This window comes from Plectropomus leopardus, chromosome 13 (genome assembly GCF_026936395.1).
Source record: "Plectropomus leopardus strain MGB_pleo_1.0 chromosome 13, ASM2693639v1, whole genome shotgun sequence".
Classification (NCBI taxonomy): Eukaryota; Metazoa; Chordata; class Actinopteri; order Perciformes; family Serranidae; genus Plectropomus; species Plectropomus leopardus.
In genome coordinates this window covers 5,095,367-5,111,749 of record NC_142188.1, presented here as the reverse complement: position 1 = coordinate 5,111,749, position 16,383 = coordinate 5,095,367, and the positions used below count along the sequence as shown (strand labels likewise).

Here is a 16,383-nt window from a genome sequence, read left to right as displayed (position 1 = left end):
TATCATCGGGGACTCCATCAGGCAGGTCAGGTCTCCATCCGCCCTAACGCTGTGTTTCCCCGGAGCCAAGGTCCATGTCATCTCAGGGCAGCTTCGCCAGGCTCTGGAGGGAAATCCCACATTTAGGACTGCTGTCGTGAAGTGCATCCCATTACAACAGTCAGATATTTTAAAACAGGATTTTATTGAGTTGCTGGACATTTTAAAAAAGGCCAGAGTGAGGTCCTTTATTTTTGGTCGGCTGTAGGATGGGACGTTTCTCGAGGCTGCTGAGCCTCCACACATGGCTCTCCTCTGTCTGCCAGCAGCACATTGCTGTTGTTGTTGACAATTTTATCCTGTTCTGGGAACGCAGAAATGAGGGCCTGCACATAAACTTTCAAGGGTCATGTCTCCTCTCTGGAAACACATATTACACCGTTGTTCACCACATGGACACTCAACAGGCTGCAGGTTACCCCGGATCATCTTCATCATCATCCACCTCATCATATGACTGACTCCCAGCCAAACAGGATCTAGGTGGACACTTCACCACCAGTCACACCACTTTTACTATTCCTACTGTTGTAACCACAAACAGGCGTCATAACAATTACACTGATGGAGCTAACGTCAACAATTTAAAGACAATAAAACCGAAATCAACCATCCTGCAGAGGAAGCAGACTGCCGTGACCCTCAACATGGCACTACTGAACGTACGTTCACTGTCAAACAAAACTTTCCTTATTAATAAACTGTTTTAGATCATAAGATTGACTGTTTTTAACTGAGACATGGCTGGGCACAGATGCACCAGCTGCCCTCATTGAAGCTTCCCTACCAAATTTTAACTTCACTTTTTCCTCTGAGTGGCAAAAAAGGTGATGACACTGCCTCCATCTTGTCAGACAGGTATGTTTTTAAGGAAGTGTCATTCGACAATGCCACCACCTTTGAATACCATGCCTTTGTTTTTAGCAGACAATTTACAGACCACCTAAACACTGTGCTAATTTTATTAATGTATTCTCAGATTTACTTAGTAGAAAGGAAATTGAGAAAAAACAAACTGATCATAAATTACCAAATCCTCCATGAGCAACTAAAAATTTACTATAATGCAGTCAAAAATTCCAGGAAGGCTCACTTCTCTAAACTCATCACAGACCATAAAAACAGTCCAAAAATCCTATTCTATGCCATCGATCACCTCATTAACCTTGATTTTGATAAGTCCAGCAGGATGTCAACAGATTCCCTTTGTGAGGACTTTGCAGATCATTTAAGAGGTAAAATTGATCAAATTAGATCAGATTTATTACCATATCAGAATATGGTTGTTAACACACCTGAATCTTTGCTTCTATCTTAGTAAACACTGAAGAGTTTTGTCCTGGTTGATGCTGAAATGCTTGCCAGTTTTGATTAACTGTGGGGTCAGTTTTTGATGATGCAAAAATATGTGGTGCATTTGTGTAGGACAGTATGAAGATGCAGAGTAAGCTAAAAGAAGAAAGAAAAAGAAGAATCAGTTTAGTCAACAAAACATTTCTGTGTGGGAAGCAGGAATCTTCAGAGTGCTGTCCTTTGAGTTGTATAATAATATTTAGTCTGATTTTATGTTATACTTATTTTATGCTTTAAGAATCAGATACTGCTGTTCACACAGAAACTCTAACAGCTTGTGTTCATCATTCGCTCTGATGCCTCGGTCTGAGAGTTGTTTCTATTCAGTTTCTCCCTCTCATTATGTTCTGTGGTGCCGTCTCTTGGTGTCAGTGGTTGTGGTGAGTGCTGGACTTTCACTTTGAACACATCCCACCTCTCAGGAAGCAGTCCTTTGTTGAAAAGCACAGAAGCCAGGTAGGAGAACAACAAGATGGCAGCAATGGCAGACAGCATGGAAATGGTCTTAACTGGAGAGTACTGGACATAAACACCATCCTCAAGAGTGCATCCTGGGAAGTGTATGACTGGTGCTAATCCTAATGATGGCTCTCCACTGAGAAGTCTTAACGAAAATCCTACCAGGAAGCCCATAACAGCCCCGTAACCATTGGTGATGTTAAAGAAGAGGACGCAAAATAGTTGAGGGATGATTAGGATGTAGGCCACTTCAGCAGAAATGAACCAGAACACAAGGACACTGTTTTTCAGGCTGGTAAGTGATGTCCCAACCAAGCCCACTACCAACACAGAAGCACGGATCACCCACTGAGTCTCTCTGTCTGATGCCTGAGGAAGAAAGTAGAGATGAAGAAGAACAGATTAACAGCAAATACTGACAGTAGCAAACAAGTTTTCGGCAACTGTCTTTGTTGTGATGTAACAGATTGAAATAAGATATTAACTCTTCTCACCTGAGGCCTCAGGATGTTCTTGTATATGTTGGAGGTGAGGACAGAAGCTGCAGAGAGCAACAGAGAGTCAGCTGATGACATCACAGCAGCCGCCACAGATCCAATACCGATTATGGAGATGAATAATGGAGTGAGATGCTGCAGGGTGATGGGCAAAACTAGAGCCGATTCCCCACGTTCATACGGAGATGGAGAACCGTAAGAAGTCAGGTTCCAGTCTGAGGCATGGACAAAAAGAAGGATGCATTTAAAAATTATAACATGCTGTTAGATCCCAATTATCAGTCAGTTAATTTTTCACATGAAATCATCTAATTTCAGTGAACTGTAAACCTAAAAAGAGGTTCTTATGATGAATATAAGATTCCACCTTAAATATCAGTGCAACTTTTGACAGTATTGAACATCGGATTCTGTTTGATTGATTGGAAAATATTTTTAGCGTCTGTGATGTGGCTCTAGTTAAAAAGTGACCTATCTGAAACTTTACTGTGCGTGTTGTGATGCCGTGAGAGGTAAAGTCATTGAGGGGAGATGTATTCCCTCCGTGGTTGCAGCAAGGACTACAAACCATAATGGCGTCCAGTAAAAGACTACAAGATCCACCATAAGCCATCAGGCAGGCAGCCAGGACACTGATTGTTGCCCAGCTGAAACAAATCAGCTGATTGCCCTATTGAGGGAGCTGATGGAAAGTCAGTGCATGTGGAAGAGAAGACAATGATTGAGACACAAAGAGAATAGCAAAGTTTTCAGTTATGTTACCCAGAAGACAGCGAACTAGAGTTGTGATTTACATATCTGTTTTTGTTTTGTTTAACTTCTGTCTCAAAGAAAGAAGTTGATGTTTAAAGAAGACTGAATACACTGAGTCTGAGTTGGAGAGCAACAGTTGATTGGCTTAATTTCCTTCACCCACACCTTGAAAGCTCCTGACCTCTCAAGACATCACAGTTTCTATCATAATATAATAGTATTTTCTGGTGTAAAATATGGAGATCTCTGTTTTTTGGCCCTCCACTTTTCTCTCTTTATATTTCACCTCTTGGCCAAATTATATGCAGTCATGGAATTAATCTCCACTGCTAGGCTGATGATTCTCACCTCTATGTTCCTATAATGGTGGACTGTCATTACCAAACTATTAAATTTGAGGAATTTCTTGCCCCTCCACAGATATTGGACACCAGCAGTGACAGCAGAGCCTCATGCAAAAACACTCTCTTGGTAAAGCACCTGCCACAGACCTTCCATATGGACAATCCTCATTGACTGTTTATGTCATGATTGTCTTTGCACGATTAGAATATAGATATCAGTTTTCACAATTTACACCAGTATGAACAAGCTATTTTTTACCTGTGGATGCAGCAGCTGCCCCAATAAGTATAGGAGGTATCCCAAATACAAGTAAGGTAAAAGCAGCAACTAAACAAGTGATCTTTGCTGTGGATGTAGAAGATGCCGACAAGCTCCTCTGATGAAAGCACTGATATCCTATATTTCCCAGTGCCTTAAAAGTAAAACAGTTAGTGGGTTAATTTTAATCATTAGTTTGTCAGAAGGTATCTTTTGAGACAATTGAAAATTGTAGTCAGTATACTGCAGATGTAGTTGTTTTTTCTTACAAAGAACAAAAAATCATCAATTATTATCCAGGCCTTTTCCAGTCCAGGTGTACCAATCCAGGGAGTGTGTAAGGAGTTATTCATAAATGTCTGACCAATGTCCAAAGTGTGTGGGCTCATCAATACAAAGGGAGCACAGACCCACTGCAAAGAAAAAAAGACAAATGCAAATGTAAATGATAAACACAAACAAAAGTCTGACACTATTAAAACATGTAGTATAGCAAACTCACCATGCTGATAAATATGAGCAGAAGCTGTATAATATCTGTGTAGGCCACAGAGTAGAGACCTCCCAGCAGTGTGTAGGTAACTGCAACAGCAGCAGAGATCCAGATGCACACAGTGTAGGACAAATCCAGGACCACACTCATGGTTCCTCCTGCCAAACACATTATTTCAAAGACTTCGGCAATTAAAATGTTGGGAGTGGGACTGATTGCCTGTGGTCCCTCGCAAATTGATCAATTACTGCCAAGTACTGTTTCTTGATTCACTTGTAGATGACAGAATTTGAGATTTTTTGTAAAGAAGATAGTAACTATGTTAACTATGAACAATGTGGATTATCTTTTACAGCACACATTAGAAAATCTGCCTTCTGAGGGAAGAAAATCAAGATTTAATAATGTTCCAGTAAAACAAAAGCAGAATTTATGTTTGGATAACAGTTATATCAGCTGAGCTATACTTGCCAACAACATGCCAACAGCGCAAAATAATACCCTTGAACTGTATTCACAAAACTCAAGCCTCAAGAGCACCATCCATTTGTCTTATGTCCTTGTATTTTCCTATGTCTGATTTTTAATTTCAGGACTCCAAATTCATATAATGTTTTGTACATACCAAAAGATTACGAAGTCAAAAGCATTCAGTGACTATGCTCATAATAAACCACTGGTTTACTCAGTAGGTTCCTCCAACAAATATGTGTCTGGCCACTATATATTGGGCAAATTACTAATGTAAAGTCACTGAGATTTGGAAGTCTGTCACAATTTACGAAATCAATTTTTTAGGCGGCATTTGCAATCTTTGTTGGTTTATGCCCTTGAATGGTTTGACAAGCCAATCCATCATACTTCTGTTGCTTACATTTGACATCTTTGTTGTAAAAAAGGGTTTATTGGTATATAGAAAATAATATTAATACACTAATATAGAGAATAAATATTCAAATATAATTTGAATATTTAAAATGATTGCATGAAATCCAAAGGGGATCAAAGAGGACAGTTAAAGTCATATCTACACAGCATTGATAGGAATTTATATCCATATAGGAATTTATATCCATATACTTTTACTTTGCTTAACAGATAAATACATTGTTAACACAGTCGTAAAGAAATGTATACATATAAGTGAAGTGGTTATGTATAAAGCTTACCCAAACCAATTAGTGTTGCAGCCACACAGAGCACATCCATAATGACTGGAGCCAGGCTCAATCCAGCTGTTAGTACTTTCCCATACTTGATATGAAAAGGGTCCAGCATCGTCACACAGTTCATGTCTCTCATTGGCTTAACAAACACCAAGGCAGCTTGATTTCAAAGAGGTCAGATAATCAAGTGAAGGAGGAAACCAAAAACAGAAATGTTTTATAAAAGGTAACACCTCATTTGAAATAACAAGTAAAGGTTTGTTATTGTTAATTATTCTGGTGGCATACTTCAGTCTCTACCAATCATGACTCAAGACATCTCTTTAACTGTTTAAACACATCCTCACTTCCCCTTGTATAGGTCCTTTTTCAAAACTGGAGGCCAAAGTCTGGAAGGAAAGTCTTACAGGAAGACTAATTTTTTGTTTTGTACAGCAGCTATATTGTAGGTCTTAAAAATTAGAGTGGCTAATTGTTTTCTGTAAATATGCAGCTTGACAGTCTTAAGGGAAGACACGGATCGTACTGAAACTGATGTGATTTTGGGGGATTCAGTAATGTTAAGGTATGAGGTAGCCGACCTCAATATTGTTCCTGTCTAATACAGTTACTCATTTAATTTGATAATAGATTGTCAGGATATATTTGTTTTGTTACACATACAATCAATATCTTGTCAAATGCAATTTCAGACTCTTACCAAAGACAAAAGATGAGCTGAACGCTATTATCATCACCATCGCGCAGGTTAGTCCCAAAGAGGGTGTGTACACCATCTCAGCTATTCCAACAAGAAATCCTGCTCCAACCCACGTAGCTACAGGATGATAAAAAGAGGACAAATGGTTGGGTGATAATTTATCATCATTACTCATCTTTCAGTGGGATCATCTCAGGATGATATGTTCACACCAAATTTTGAGCTTAAAAAAAGGATGCCCAAACTACAGCCTGAGGGCCAACTGTGGCCATTTGACCCATTGTTTACTTGCCCGCAGTGAGTTCCTAAAAAGTTCAAGTAAATTTCATTGTATAATTTGGGCAGTCTCTGTACATAGGGTGCCCACTCTACCAACCGAGCCACCGGGTGCCCTATGTACAGAGGCTGTGTCCTCACCGCAGCAGCCGTGGGTCCGAATTCCGGCCTCGGCCCTTTACTGCATGTCATACCCCCCATTACGCTACGTCTGTCCTGTCTAAGAACTGCATTGTGTAGTAAAATGCATTTGCAAATGCCAATGTCAATGAATATTACCTTTGGAGAATAATAATAAATATAACTTTATTTGTATAGAACTTATCTAAACAAAGTTACAAAGTGCTTCACAAAGTGCATGAGAATAAATAGAAATAGACAGTTACAATAAATAAAACAATGGTAAGATCTAAGATAAAAGTGTGCACTAGGGCAAAACAAAAAAAAATCATCATCATATCACTAATGTACAAATCAGTCAGTAAAATGAAAAGCTTTCTTATAAAATATGTTTTAAACATTGACTTAAAAACAGGCAATGTGTTAGCATGCCTAATCTCCTCAGGCAGAGAGCCAGAGTGTATAGGGGCTCTGTAGGCAAAATCCTGGTCACCTTTAGTGACAACTAGTGAATACAACATTCCCCCAATTTCATGTGGATTCTATTATAAACCATGCCCACTTACCATTAGGGAAGTAGGGAAGCGGGGACACACACACATCCACCCGGGCACATATTTGTTTTAAGTTGGTGGCTTGTGTCATAACATCATAACAAGGTCTGTATTTATTCTATCCTTTACTGCTTGAATAACTAAATTTCCCCACACAATCTTAAACTGTGTCTGTCATTTTGCAGCCACTACCACACACTAAATAAGTTGAAAGAAATGAATGTGGTCTTATAAATATATTTCTTTAATAATCCTGTTTTTTTATCAGCTATGCTCTCCTCACCCGTCATTGTGAAGATGCCCACCACCAAGTTAATGCTCCGGTTTCCCAACAGGGACATCTCCATCCCAGTGGCTCCACTTTTCCTTTGTTTCCCTCTGGACTTAAAAGAAGCCCAGATGCCCGTCCCAAGGACCAGCAGGTAGAAAAACACCATGGCTATCACTCCTGGGACATTTACAGCCATGGTTGATGCTAACTCACTTCTGCACAAGCTGATGCACGATTCACAACTGAATGATAGAAATCAGGAACCAAAAAGCGGAGGAGAAACAGGAAAAGCTGAGCCTGACATTTGTAAATGATACATTGATGAAAAAGGTCACAGGTTCAGCAGGTTTAGTTACTTGGACTGTGTACAGAAATTCTGTGAAGACATTTTGAGCCTTTTTAACACTGAACTTGTCACAATATTGTTTTCATTAACACAGAATTTGGGTGTAATGTTTGATATTTGATATATCTGTTTTGTCAGTTTTAAACGTCTGAGAAATAATTTCATTTTAGCTTCGTTTTTACCAGAGATTTTTACAAAATCTTAGCTGAGCTTCCTGGTGTTCTTATCTAGCCTACATCTGAACAATGAATAATCTTTCAACAATAATCAGTCAACCATCAGCACCTCTGTAACTTTCCATTCACTTTTCAGCCATTGAGTGAGAGATGGGGGAAGAAAAAGAGGCAGCAAGTAAAGTAAAGACAAGCAGGAGAGGAGAGGAGACACACAGTTGTGTTTATATATTTCTTTTATTTACTCTCAAGCTAAATTTTGCCTTAATGTCTGTAAAATGTACCCTTTATTTCTAAAATGCTTTATTTTGGAAAACGATCCTCTCAGTGAAGACAGGATGCATGTAAACCCATATTACAGAATATCTCTTTCAAAATCATTAAATTAAAATCTGCCCTAAGACCTTTACCTTGGCTGATAAGGAAAAACATGGGGACCTGTGGTCATTATACAAGCATTTGCTGTTTTATTTTTCCATTATGTTTGTATATGTTCAAAATATTATTCTTGCACAGCTTCACAGACAATTTAAATAAGCAAAGGAGAAAAAGCACTGGCTTCTAGCCAAAAAAAAGAACATTGTCATCATTATAACGGAAGTAACTGTTGTAGTATTAGCTAGAAAAGATACAATTTGCACAGCATAGAACGCAGCTTTAAGGAAAGACAATTGATGAATTTCAAGAATCTATATCCATACAACAGAAAAAATACAGACAACAAAGAAAAAGGTGCCCTATAAATCACGATTCAAAAGGCTTAAGAGATGTTGGATACCAGTTTGTTCTCTTTCCAAACATGTCAAATACCTTCGCTTTGTCAGTGCTTTCAGCGTAAGTGCGTGATGTGAAATGACACCTTGCGTGCACCTTTGCTGTCGCAAGAAACAAAGGCAGGGCATCAGATTAAAAAGCTGCCAGTGAGGACGTGATATAAGGAGCACAAGTGTGCCTATAGGGTGCCTCTAATGCCTAAAACCTCATCATCTGTGACTTTGTTGCACAATGTGCATTTGGTGACATTGTGAGAGCGCCATCCTGGAGCATAAATAACTGTTGCAGAAGGATATCTAAAATGTCATAAGTACACATGAATGAAAAAGCATCACAATGTGACAGGTAGAGATGAAGAAGTGTTGCAGATGCACAACACATTTTATTGGTATCACATTCTTCGAAGTTATATTTTAACAGACATTACACCATGCTACCATTTTGTCCCAGGGACCAACTGTTGTACAAAAAAACAAACATGAATGCAGATACAAGTTGCTTATTTCATCTCTTTTCACTTTTATTTAAAGTTAAATACTTAATTTAAAATTAAAGACACTGAATATTTTTTATTATTTAATTAGACAACAAATATATGTAAAACATAAATGTTTTGGGTGCAGGATTCTCCAGGGTGGTGTTCTCTGAGCTGCATGCAGGTAAGTTAATCAGTTTTATGCTGTACACACAAAAACACTAACAGCCTGTGCTCATCATTGGCTCTGATGCAGCATAGTGATTGTTGTTTCCATGTAAATTCTCCCTCTCATTATGGTCTGTGGTGCCGTCTGTTGGTGTCAGTGGTTGTGGCGAGTGCTGGACTTTCACTTTGAACACATCCCACTTTTCAGGAAGTCGTCCTTTGTTAAAAAGATTAGAAACCAGGTAGGAGAACAACAAGATGGCAGCAATGGCAGACAGCATGGCGATGGTCTTAACTGGAGAGTACTGGACATAAACACCATCCTCAAGAGTGCATCCTGGGAAGTGTATGACTGGTACTAACCCTAGTGATGGAGCTCCACTGAGCAGTCTTAACGAAAATCCTACCAGCAATCCCATAACAGCTCCGTAACCATTAGAGATGTCAAAGAAGAGGACGCAGATGAGTTGAGGGAAGATTAGGATGTAGGTCACTTCAGCAGCAGTAAACCAGAATGTTATTATGCTGTTTTTCAGGTTGGTTAGTGATGTACCAACCACACCCACTACCAACACAGAAGCACGGATCACCCACTGAGTCTCTCTGTCTGATGCCTGAAAGTGTGGAGAGGAAGAAAAACACATAAATAGAGACTGACTGCTTTAAAATAATTTCCTTATTTTATTCACTTTCCCACCTTGTTTGTTTTGCCTTCATGCCTCTTTATTCCATTTATATTCTCCTGCACCTCATTTTCTTTCAAAATAAACTTCACACATTCCCAACAGCTGACAGCAACAATTTCAACAGCTTTTTTGAAATCATGTAGAAAATTGAAAGACTGCAAGCATTTTTCACCTGAGGCCTCAGGATGTTCTTGTATATGTTGGAGGTGAAGATAGATGATGCAGAAAGCAACGCCGAGTCAGCTGATGACATCACAGCAGCAGCCACACATCCGATACCGATAATGGAGATGTAAGTGGGGGTGAGGTGCTGCAGGGTGATGGGCAGAACTAGAGCTGATTCCCCACGTTCATACGGAGATGGTGAACCATAGGTGGTCTGGTTCCAGTCTGAGGCATGGACACAAATGTGGACACATGCTTACTTAGATTCAGATTTTGTTTTGGTGCTTCTATTTCTGGACTTCAGAGCAACTTTTGACTCTACTGATTTGGGGTCGACAGATTACCCGTCTGGACGATTATTGGGGTGTATATTTGCTGATTATCTGTATCTGTATCTTTAATTTTAATGATCGCAGATAAAGTTATTTTATTAAAAGGTGCAAAGAAAGTGTCAGCATGGGTGGAACTTTTACTTTGTAAAACCTCAGAGTTATTTTTAATAATTCATTTTTATGTGAATTTTTACTTGACTTTATTATTTTTTTGTAAAGTTGCTAGGAACATATATGATGTTGAACGTTTCAGTTTTGATTTAACATTTGCTAAAGTCACTTAAACAAAGTTTTGTTTTGGAGTTTATTGTATTACAACTTCTAAATATCGTAAGATTTTCATTTTTATTGTAAATGCATATCATTTTCCAGATATCAGTTATCGGTCTCATTAACTATTAGTAATCGATATCGGCCCTGAAAAAAAATCAGTGGACCCCTACTATTGATCTTTCTCTACTCTTAAACTGACTGGAAAACAAATCTGGCAAATCTGACTTGGCTCCAGTATGGCATCTAACTTTTATGAAGGTATACAGTGTTTCCTATAATAGTACATCATTATTTTCTTATGTGAAATATGAGGTACCTCTGGACTCTGCTCTTTACCATCTGCTTTTTTTTCTGTATGTTTCAATTCTTTGCCAAATTCTACGCAGTCATTGAATCAATTTCCACTGTTAGGCTTAAATACTCAGCTTTTTGTGCTTATCAATATGGATTATCTTTATTATATTGCATGATTTGAATTTACACATCAGTTTTCACAATTAACCAATATGTCAGAGCATTTTTTTTTTTTACCTGTGGATGCAGCTGCTGCCCCAAGCAGTATAGGCGGTATCCAAAATATAAGAATGATTGAAGCAGCAACAAAACAAGTGATCTTTGCTGTGGATGTAGAAGAAGCTGACAGTGTCCTCTGGTGGACACACTGATATCCCAGACTGCCCAGTGCCTTAGGAGTAAAACAGTTTGTTAATTTAATCACCAGTGTCTCATTCTGAAGATATCCATTATGACTAGTGAAAACTGAGTCCGGTCTACTGTTGTACTAATTGTTGTTTCCTTACGAAGAATAAGAAATCATCAATCATGATCCAGGCCTTTTCCGGGCTCGGTGCACCAATCCAGGGAGCGTGTAAGGTATTGTTCATTAGTGTCTGGCTAATGTCCAAGGTGTTTGGATTCATCAAAACAAAGGGAACACAGATCCACTGCAGGGAAAAGCAGATATAGAAATGCAAAACACACGCAACTTATAAGGACACAGTTTGTAGTATTGAATGCCTTGTGTGAGATTTTTTTTCTTAAAATAAAAAGCCTGAATCTATAAAAATAAAAGCAAACCCACCAGGCTGAAGAATATGAGCACAAGCTGTATTACATCTGTGTAGGCCACAGAGTAGAGACCTCCCAGCAGTGTGTAGATGATGGCCACAGCAGCAGAGATCCAGATGCAGATGTTGAAAGACAAATCCAGGACCACACTCATGGTTCCTCCTGCACATAACACATTATAATTAAATACTTTGGCAATGGAATTTGCAAATACTTGATACCAAGCAGGGCTCATTGCCTGTTGCCCTGCTGCAATTTGATTAGTTGTTTTCTAAATACTGTTCTTGTCATTGGCTTGCAGGTGGCAGAAGTTTTTATTCCTTTTAAAGGAGATTGACTGCAGTCACCACCAGCTTTCAGACAAGGTGTTTTGTTTGCTTAGCACACACCCTTGTTCCTGCTCCATTCCCCACATCTGCCTTTCTTCATCAGTCCACTAGATGCCCTCAGACTCTCTTGCCAGTCATAGTCACCTGACATTTCCTTCCAACTACACACCTGTTCCTAATATAATTACCAGCCCTGCAGCTACTTTATTTTCCCCGCCAGTTCTTAACTGTTTCCACTTCCTCTCATCAGACCTGCACTTTATAAATGGCCCTTTCCATACACTTGTTGCCACTTCCTGATAGATTATTTCTTGTTTTGCAGCTGTGTGATCTGGCTTACAAGCCTTCTGTTTGCCTAACCAGAACTTTAACCCTTTGAAAACCTGAACCTGTTATGTTTTAACATTGTGATTGCATCCAAACAGTGATCTAATTTTTAATAATAATAATAATAATAATAATAATAATAATATTTTTTAAAGAAATTTACCTAAAATTTAGCAAAAAAAAACTAAAAAAAACCCAAAAAAAACAGGGAAAGTTAAAAATACATATAAATAAATAGAAAATATTATAATGATAATTATTATGATTATAATATAGATTTCTAGACATTGTCCCTATTTTTGTTATTAACCTCCAATAATCTCTCTCTTTTTGAAGCAAATTTTCAGGCCATTTCCTAATTTCTTGCAATTTGCAGTATACCTCTTGCCAAATTGCTCATTGCCTTTTAAGCCAATTTTATGTACTGTGGACTATTGTTCTTTTTGTTGTAAAAATGTCATATTATCCCATGGGGCATTAAAATAAAATAGAAGAATCCATTCATTCATGCATTGTTTTCAAAAGAAGTTAAATAAATTTGCTTTGGTTTCAAAGGTTTAAAAGCATCTTAAAGAGTTTGAAGGCAGCCACAAAACCAATGTTGTTTCAGGTTTTAAAGGGTTAACCTGGCACTCTATCTGCCTAACCTGGGTTCATCTTTACTCATCCAAAAGCTGCCAGAACCAAAAAATCTGAACAAACACTTTTTGTATCATATTACCAACAAAATTACTGACAACTCAATCAAATCAATTCAATCAGGATCACATCTGTTTTTTTTTTTTTGTTTTGTTTTGTTTTTTCCAGTTTCATGGCCATAACAATTTGACCTGATGATGATTCGACCTCTGTGATATAAATCTTTGTATTTACTGATTTTATAAGGTGATTACACTAACTAAGTCCAGTAGAACAAACTTCAATGCTAAAATGCTTGAAAATATTTTCCAGAGATTTTCCAAGAGTATATATTCAAGTGAGCTGTATATATATATATATATATATATATATGAATTATATGAATATACTGTACCTAATCCAATTAGTGTGGTGGGCACCCAGAGCACATCCACAAAAAGTGAAGCCATACTCAGTCCAGCTGTTAGTACTTTTCCATACTTGGCATGAAAAGGGTCCAGCATTGTTACACACTTTCTGTCTCTCAATGGCTTTGCAAACACCAGGCCAGCTTGATTTGAAAGAGGTCAGAGAACATCGCAATTAGGGGAAAAAAACCCACCAAGTAACAGGGGAAATTAAAACAACAGAAAGGGAGGCATGCACAAACAAACCTTAAAAACTTTGGACAAAAATCCACTGCACTTAAGTCACTGTAGGACACTAGAGAAATACAATTTACTGAGCTTTGAGAATTTTAGAATATTTTCAAATTTATGCCTTGTTTATAAAATTCTACTTTTCCTTTACTATGTGACTTTGTGTAAACCTGCTCAGTAAATTCTATTAGATCCTCCAGATTAGCCTCTGTACGGGACTGTAACATACAAGTTTGTCACACTGCTTTTGGGCAGTCAGCTTTTTCTGTAAGCATTACAAATTAGATGATGTGAGGAGCTGCATCTTAATTAGACAAACACATCTTGAAAAGATGGTTAAAAGCTGCTTCAATCTGTACTCACTGACCTTGGACTCAGGACTTTATAACTTGGTTTTAATATGTCAAGTATTCACTTCACATACTTGATTTGAGCAATTGTGTGTAGCTTTTTATCATGTTTTATAAGTGATGTGTTTCATTTTTTTTTTACTTTTATGTTAGATTGTCTTTCTCGTGTGTCTTTTCTTTTCTCCTCTTGATAAACAAATGAGAGGCAAGACCCTGCTAGTGCAGGTACTTTTTGCAAGTGCCAGGCATGTGATGGATTCCACTTAGCATGGTAACAACAGCAGAGCAAAATCTGCTATTGAGGTTTACACAAATTACATGCATCTTCAATGTGGCTCTATAATTGCCCTTAGTTTCCCACAGCTTGATTGTGCACCCTCTGTTGATGCAGCCTGTTTTCTCACTTCAAACTTGTCAAATAGTGCCGCTTTGTCAGTGTTTAAGGCATACAAGCATTATGCGTGGGATGTTATTTGGGGGAGTTTCAATAATGTCAAGGTATGAGATAACCCAGGTCATTATTATTCCTGTCTGCTATACAGTTATTGCTTTTCTTTTGGTTTTGGTTTGCTACATATATAGAAACATACAGCATCCAGTCAAACACTTCAAACACTTACCAATAATAAAAGATGCGCTGTATGCGAATAACATCACCATCACCCAAGTTAATCCCATAGAGGGCGTGTACACCATCTCAGCCGTTCCGACAATGAAGGCTCCTCCGACCCACGTAGCTACAGGATGAGGTAAAACACAACAAGTAATTTAGTGGATAAACAGCCGCTATTTAGACAGAAGGCAGCTATTTTGTTAATAATTCATCAGTGATCAACTTTCAGTGGTATCATCTCAGGATGATATTTTCATACGGTTTTGTCAGTTTAAAAAATAATTCCCTCCAAATTAATGATTCCAAGAAAATATAACAAAATTGGTTATTAAAGGCTCTGTTTCACACATTCAAAGAGATTTGTCTGATGTAATGACATGTAATGTCCCTGCTCACAATGTCAACCCTGCGGTGCATGTACTGGTCAGTCCAGCCTGTTCTCATTTCGACCTTGTAATATTCTGCTGCATTGACAGTGCTTTTGGCTAAGGTCACAAGCAAAAAGGCACCTTACCCGTGCAGATGAAAAAAAAAAGTCACTTGGTCACTACACTGTATTTATTTCTGTCCGTGCTGAAACATGCCAATTTCCCCAATAAAGGTGCATCTTGTTTTCAAATGCTCCTGTCATTTTGCAGCCATATAACTCCTACACTCAATATAAGTTTAAAATACATCTATACATTCTTTTAACAGTTTTTTTTGTCAGCTGCGCTCTCCTCACCTGTCATTGTGAAGATCCCCACCACCAAGCTAATGCTCCGGTTTCCCAGCAGGGCCATTTCTATTCCTGTGGCTCCACTTTTCCTCTGCTCCCTTTTGGACTTGAAAGAAGCCCAGATGCCGGTCCCAAGGACCAGCAGGTAGAAAAACACCATTGATATCACACCTGGGATGTTAACAGCCATGGTTGTGAGCTTTCTTCTCAACTTGCTGATGTTCAACTCACCTAAGTTACTGATAGTAATGGAAAACAGGGACCTGATGGCAGAGGAGAAACAGGAAAAACAGAACTGTCCACTGATGTCCTCTGGTAAAATAGTTGGTTACAGGTTTATCAGGTCTAGAAGCATACAGAAATTTTATGCATGCATCTTGAGTATCTTTGACACTAAAAGCAAGTTTTTTTCTGCTTTACATTATACATAGTTAACATGCAGAACTTTTTTGTCAGTCAATTGTTGCTCTTTTTTGTCTTTTTTTAACCTAAGTTCTTAAGTTTAGTTACTTTAATTGTATGTAAAAGTCTTCATTTGATCATCCATGTACTATATTTGTCATCGACTGCTTGCCTGAATGCAACCCAGATTGATTTGTAATATTTGTAGCATAGCATACTGAAAAATAAAAAGACCTATTCATGTTTTATTATCATTTTACTTCAGTACTTTTTTCATTTTTCTTACCACCGAATAGCAACCGACATATGAAAGCAAAACAAAGAGGTGAACTGTAAGTTGTTGATTGTCTTCTGCTCCAAATGTTACTTTGTTAAAAGGTCAGAAGCTGAATAAGATCACATGTGATCAGGATGTTGTGTCTGAAAAACTTGGCGACTAGCACCAAATTTTTGAAAACAGATAATTTTTGAAAACAATTCACCATCAGCCCCTCTGTAACTTTCCACTCACACCTTGGACAGCCCAGTGAGAGATGAGAGAAGAAGAGGAGGCAGCAAGTAAAGGGAAGGCAAGCAGAGAAGAGAAGAGAAACGCTGCATTATTTGTTTGTTTTTTATATTCT

At 38.2% G+C, this 16,383-nt stretch overlaps 2 protein-coding genes across 2 annotated transcripts; both read right to left on the bottom strand.

The window, feature by feature from the left end:
• Nucleotides 1–1,657: 1,657 nt before the first annotated feature.
• On the bottom strand, nucleotides 1,658–7,570 carry LOC121954795 (high-affinity choline transporter 1-like). Its single transcript, XM_042502500.2, has 8 exons — nucleotides 7,297–7,570; nucleotides 6,064–6,180; nucleotides 5,367–5,522; nucleotides 4,207–4,355; nucleotides 3,974–4,117; nucleotides 3,705–3,858; nucleotides 2,346–2,563; nucleotides 1,658–2,220 (listed from the first exon to the last, which is right to left on the bottom strand). Exons 1-8 carry the CDS (start codon nucleotides 7,478–7,480, stop codon nucleotides 1,660–1,662), a joined length of 1,683 nt encoding a protein of 560 aa, XP_042358434.2. The 5' UTR covers nucleotides 7,481–7,570; the 3' UTR covers nucleotides 1,658–1,659.
• A 1,278-nt stretch (nucleotides 7,571–8,848) lies between these two features.
• Nucleotides 8,849–15,887, bottom strand: LOC121954797 (high-affinity choline transporter 1-like). Its single transcript, XM_042502502.2, has 8 exons — nucleotides 15,365–15,887; nucleotides 14,648–14,764; nucleotides 13,434–13,589; nucleotides 11,758–11,906; nucleotides 11,477–11,620; nucleotides 11,208–11,361; nucleotides 10,079–10,296; nucleotides 8,849–9,834 (listed from the first exon to the last, which is right to left on the bottom strand). The coding sequence occupies exons 1-8, from the start codon at nucleotides 15,546–15,548 to the stop codon at nucleotides 9,274–9,276; spliced, it is 1,683 nt and encodes a 560-aa protein (XP_042358436.2). The 5' UTR covers nucleotides 15,549–15,887; the 3' UTR covers nucleotides 8,849–9,273.
• Between the last annotated feature and the right edge of the window lie 496 nt (nucleotides 15,888–16,383).

Coding starts and splice junctions, on each gene's coding strand:
- LOC121954797 (XM_042502502.2), bottom strand. CDS start 15,548: ATGGCTGTTAACATCCCAGGTGTGATATCAATGGTGTTTTTCTACCTG. Junction 13,590..14,647: donor CAGCGCATCTTTTATTATTG/GTAAGTGTTTGA, acceptor TTTCAAATCAAG/CTGGCCTGGTGTTTGCAAAG. Junction 9,835..10,078: donor AGAACATCCTGAGGCCTCAG/GTGAAAAATGCT, acceptor CCACACTTTCAG/GCATCAGACAGAGAGACTCA.
- LOC121954795 (XM_042502500.2), bottom strand. CDS start 7,480: ATGGCTGTAAATGTCCCAGGAGTGATAGCCATGGTGTTTTTCTACCTG. Junction 5,523..6,063: donor CAGCTCATCTTTTGTCTTTG/GTAAGAGTCTGA, acceptor TTTGAAATCAAG/CTGCCTTGGTGTTTGTTAAG. Junction 2,564..3,704: donor GGCAGCTGCTGCATCCACAG/GTAAAAAATAGC, acceptor TCCATGCCTCAG/ACTGGAACCTGACTTCTTAC.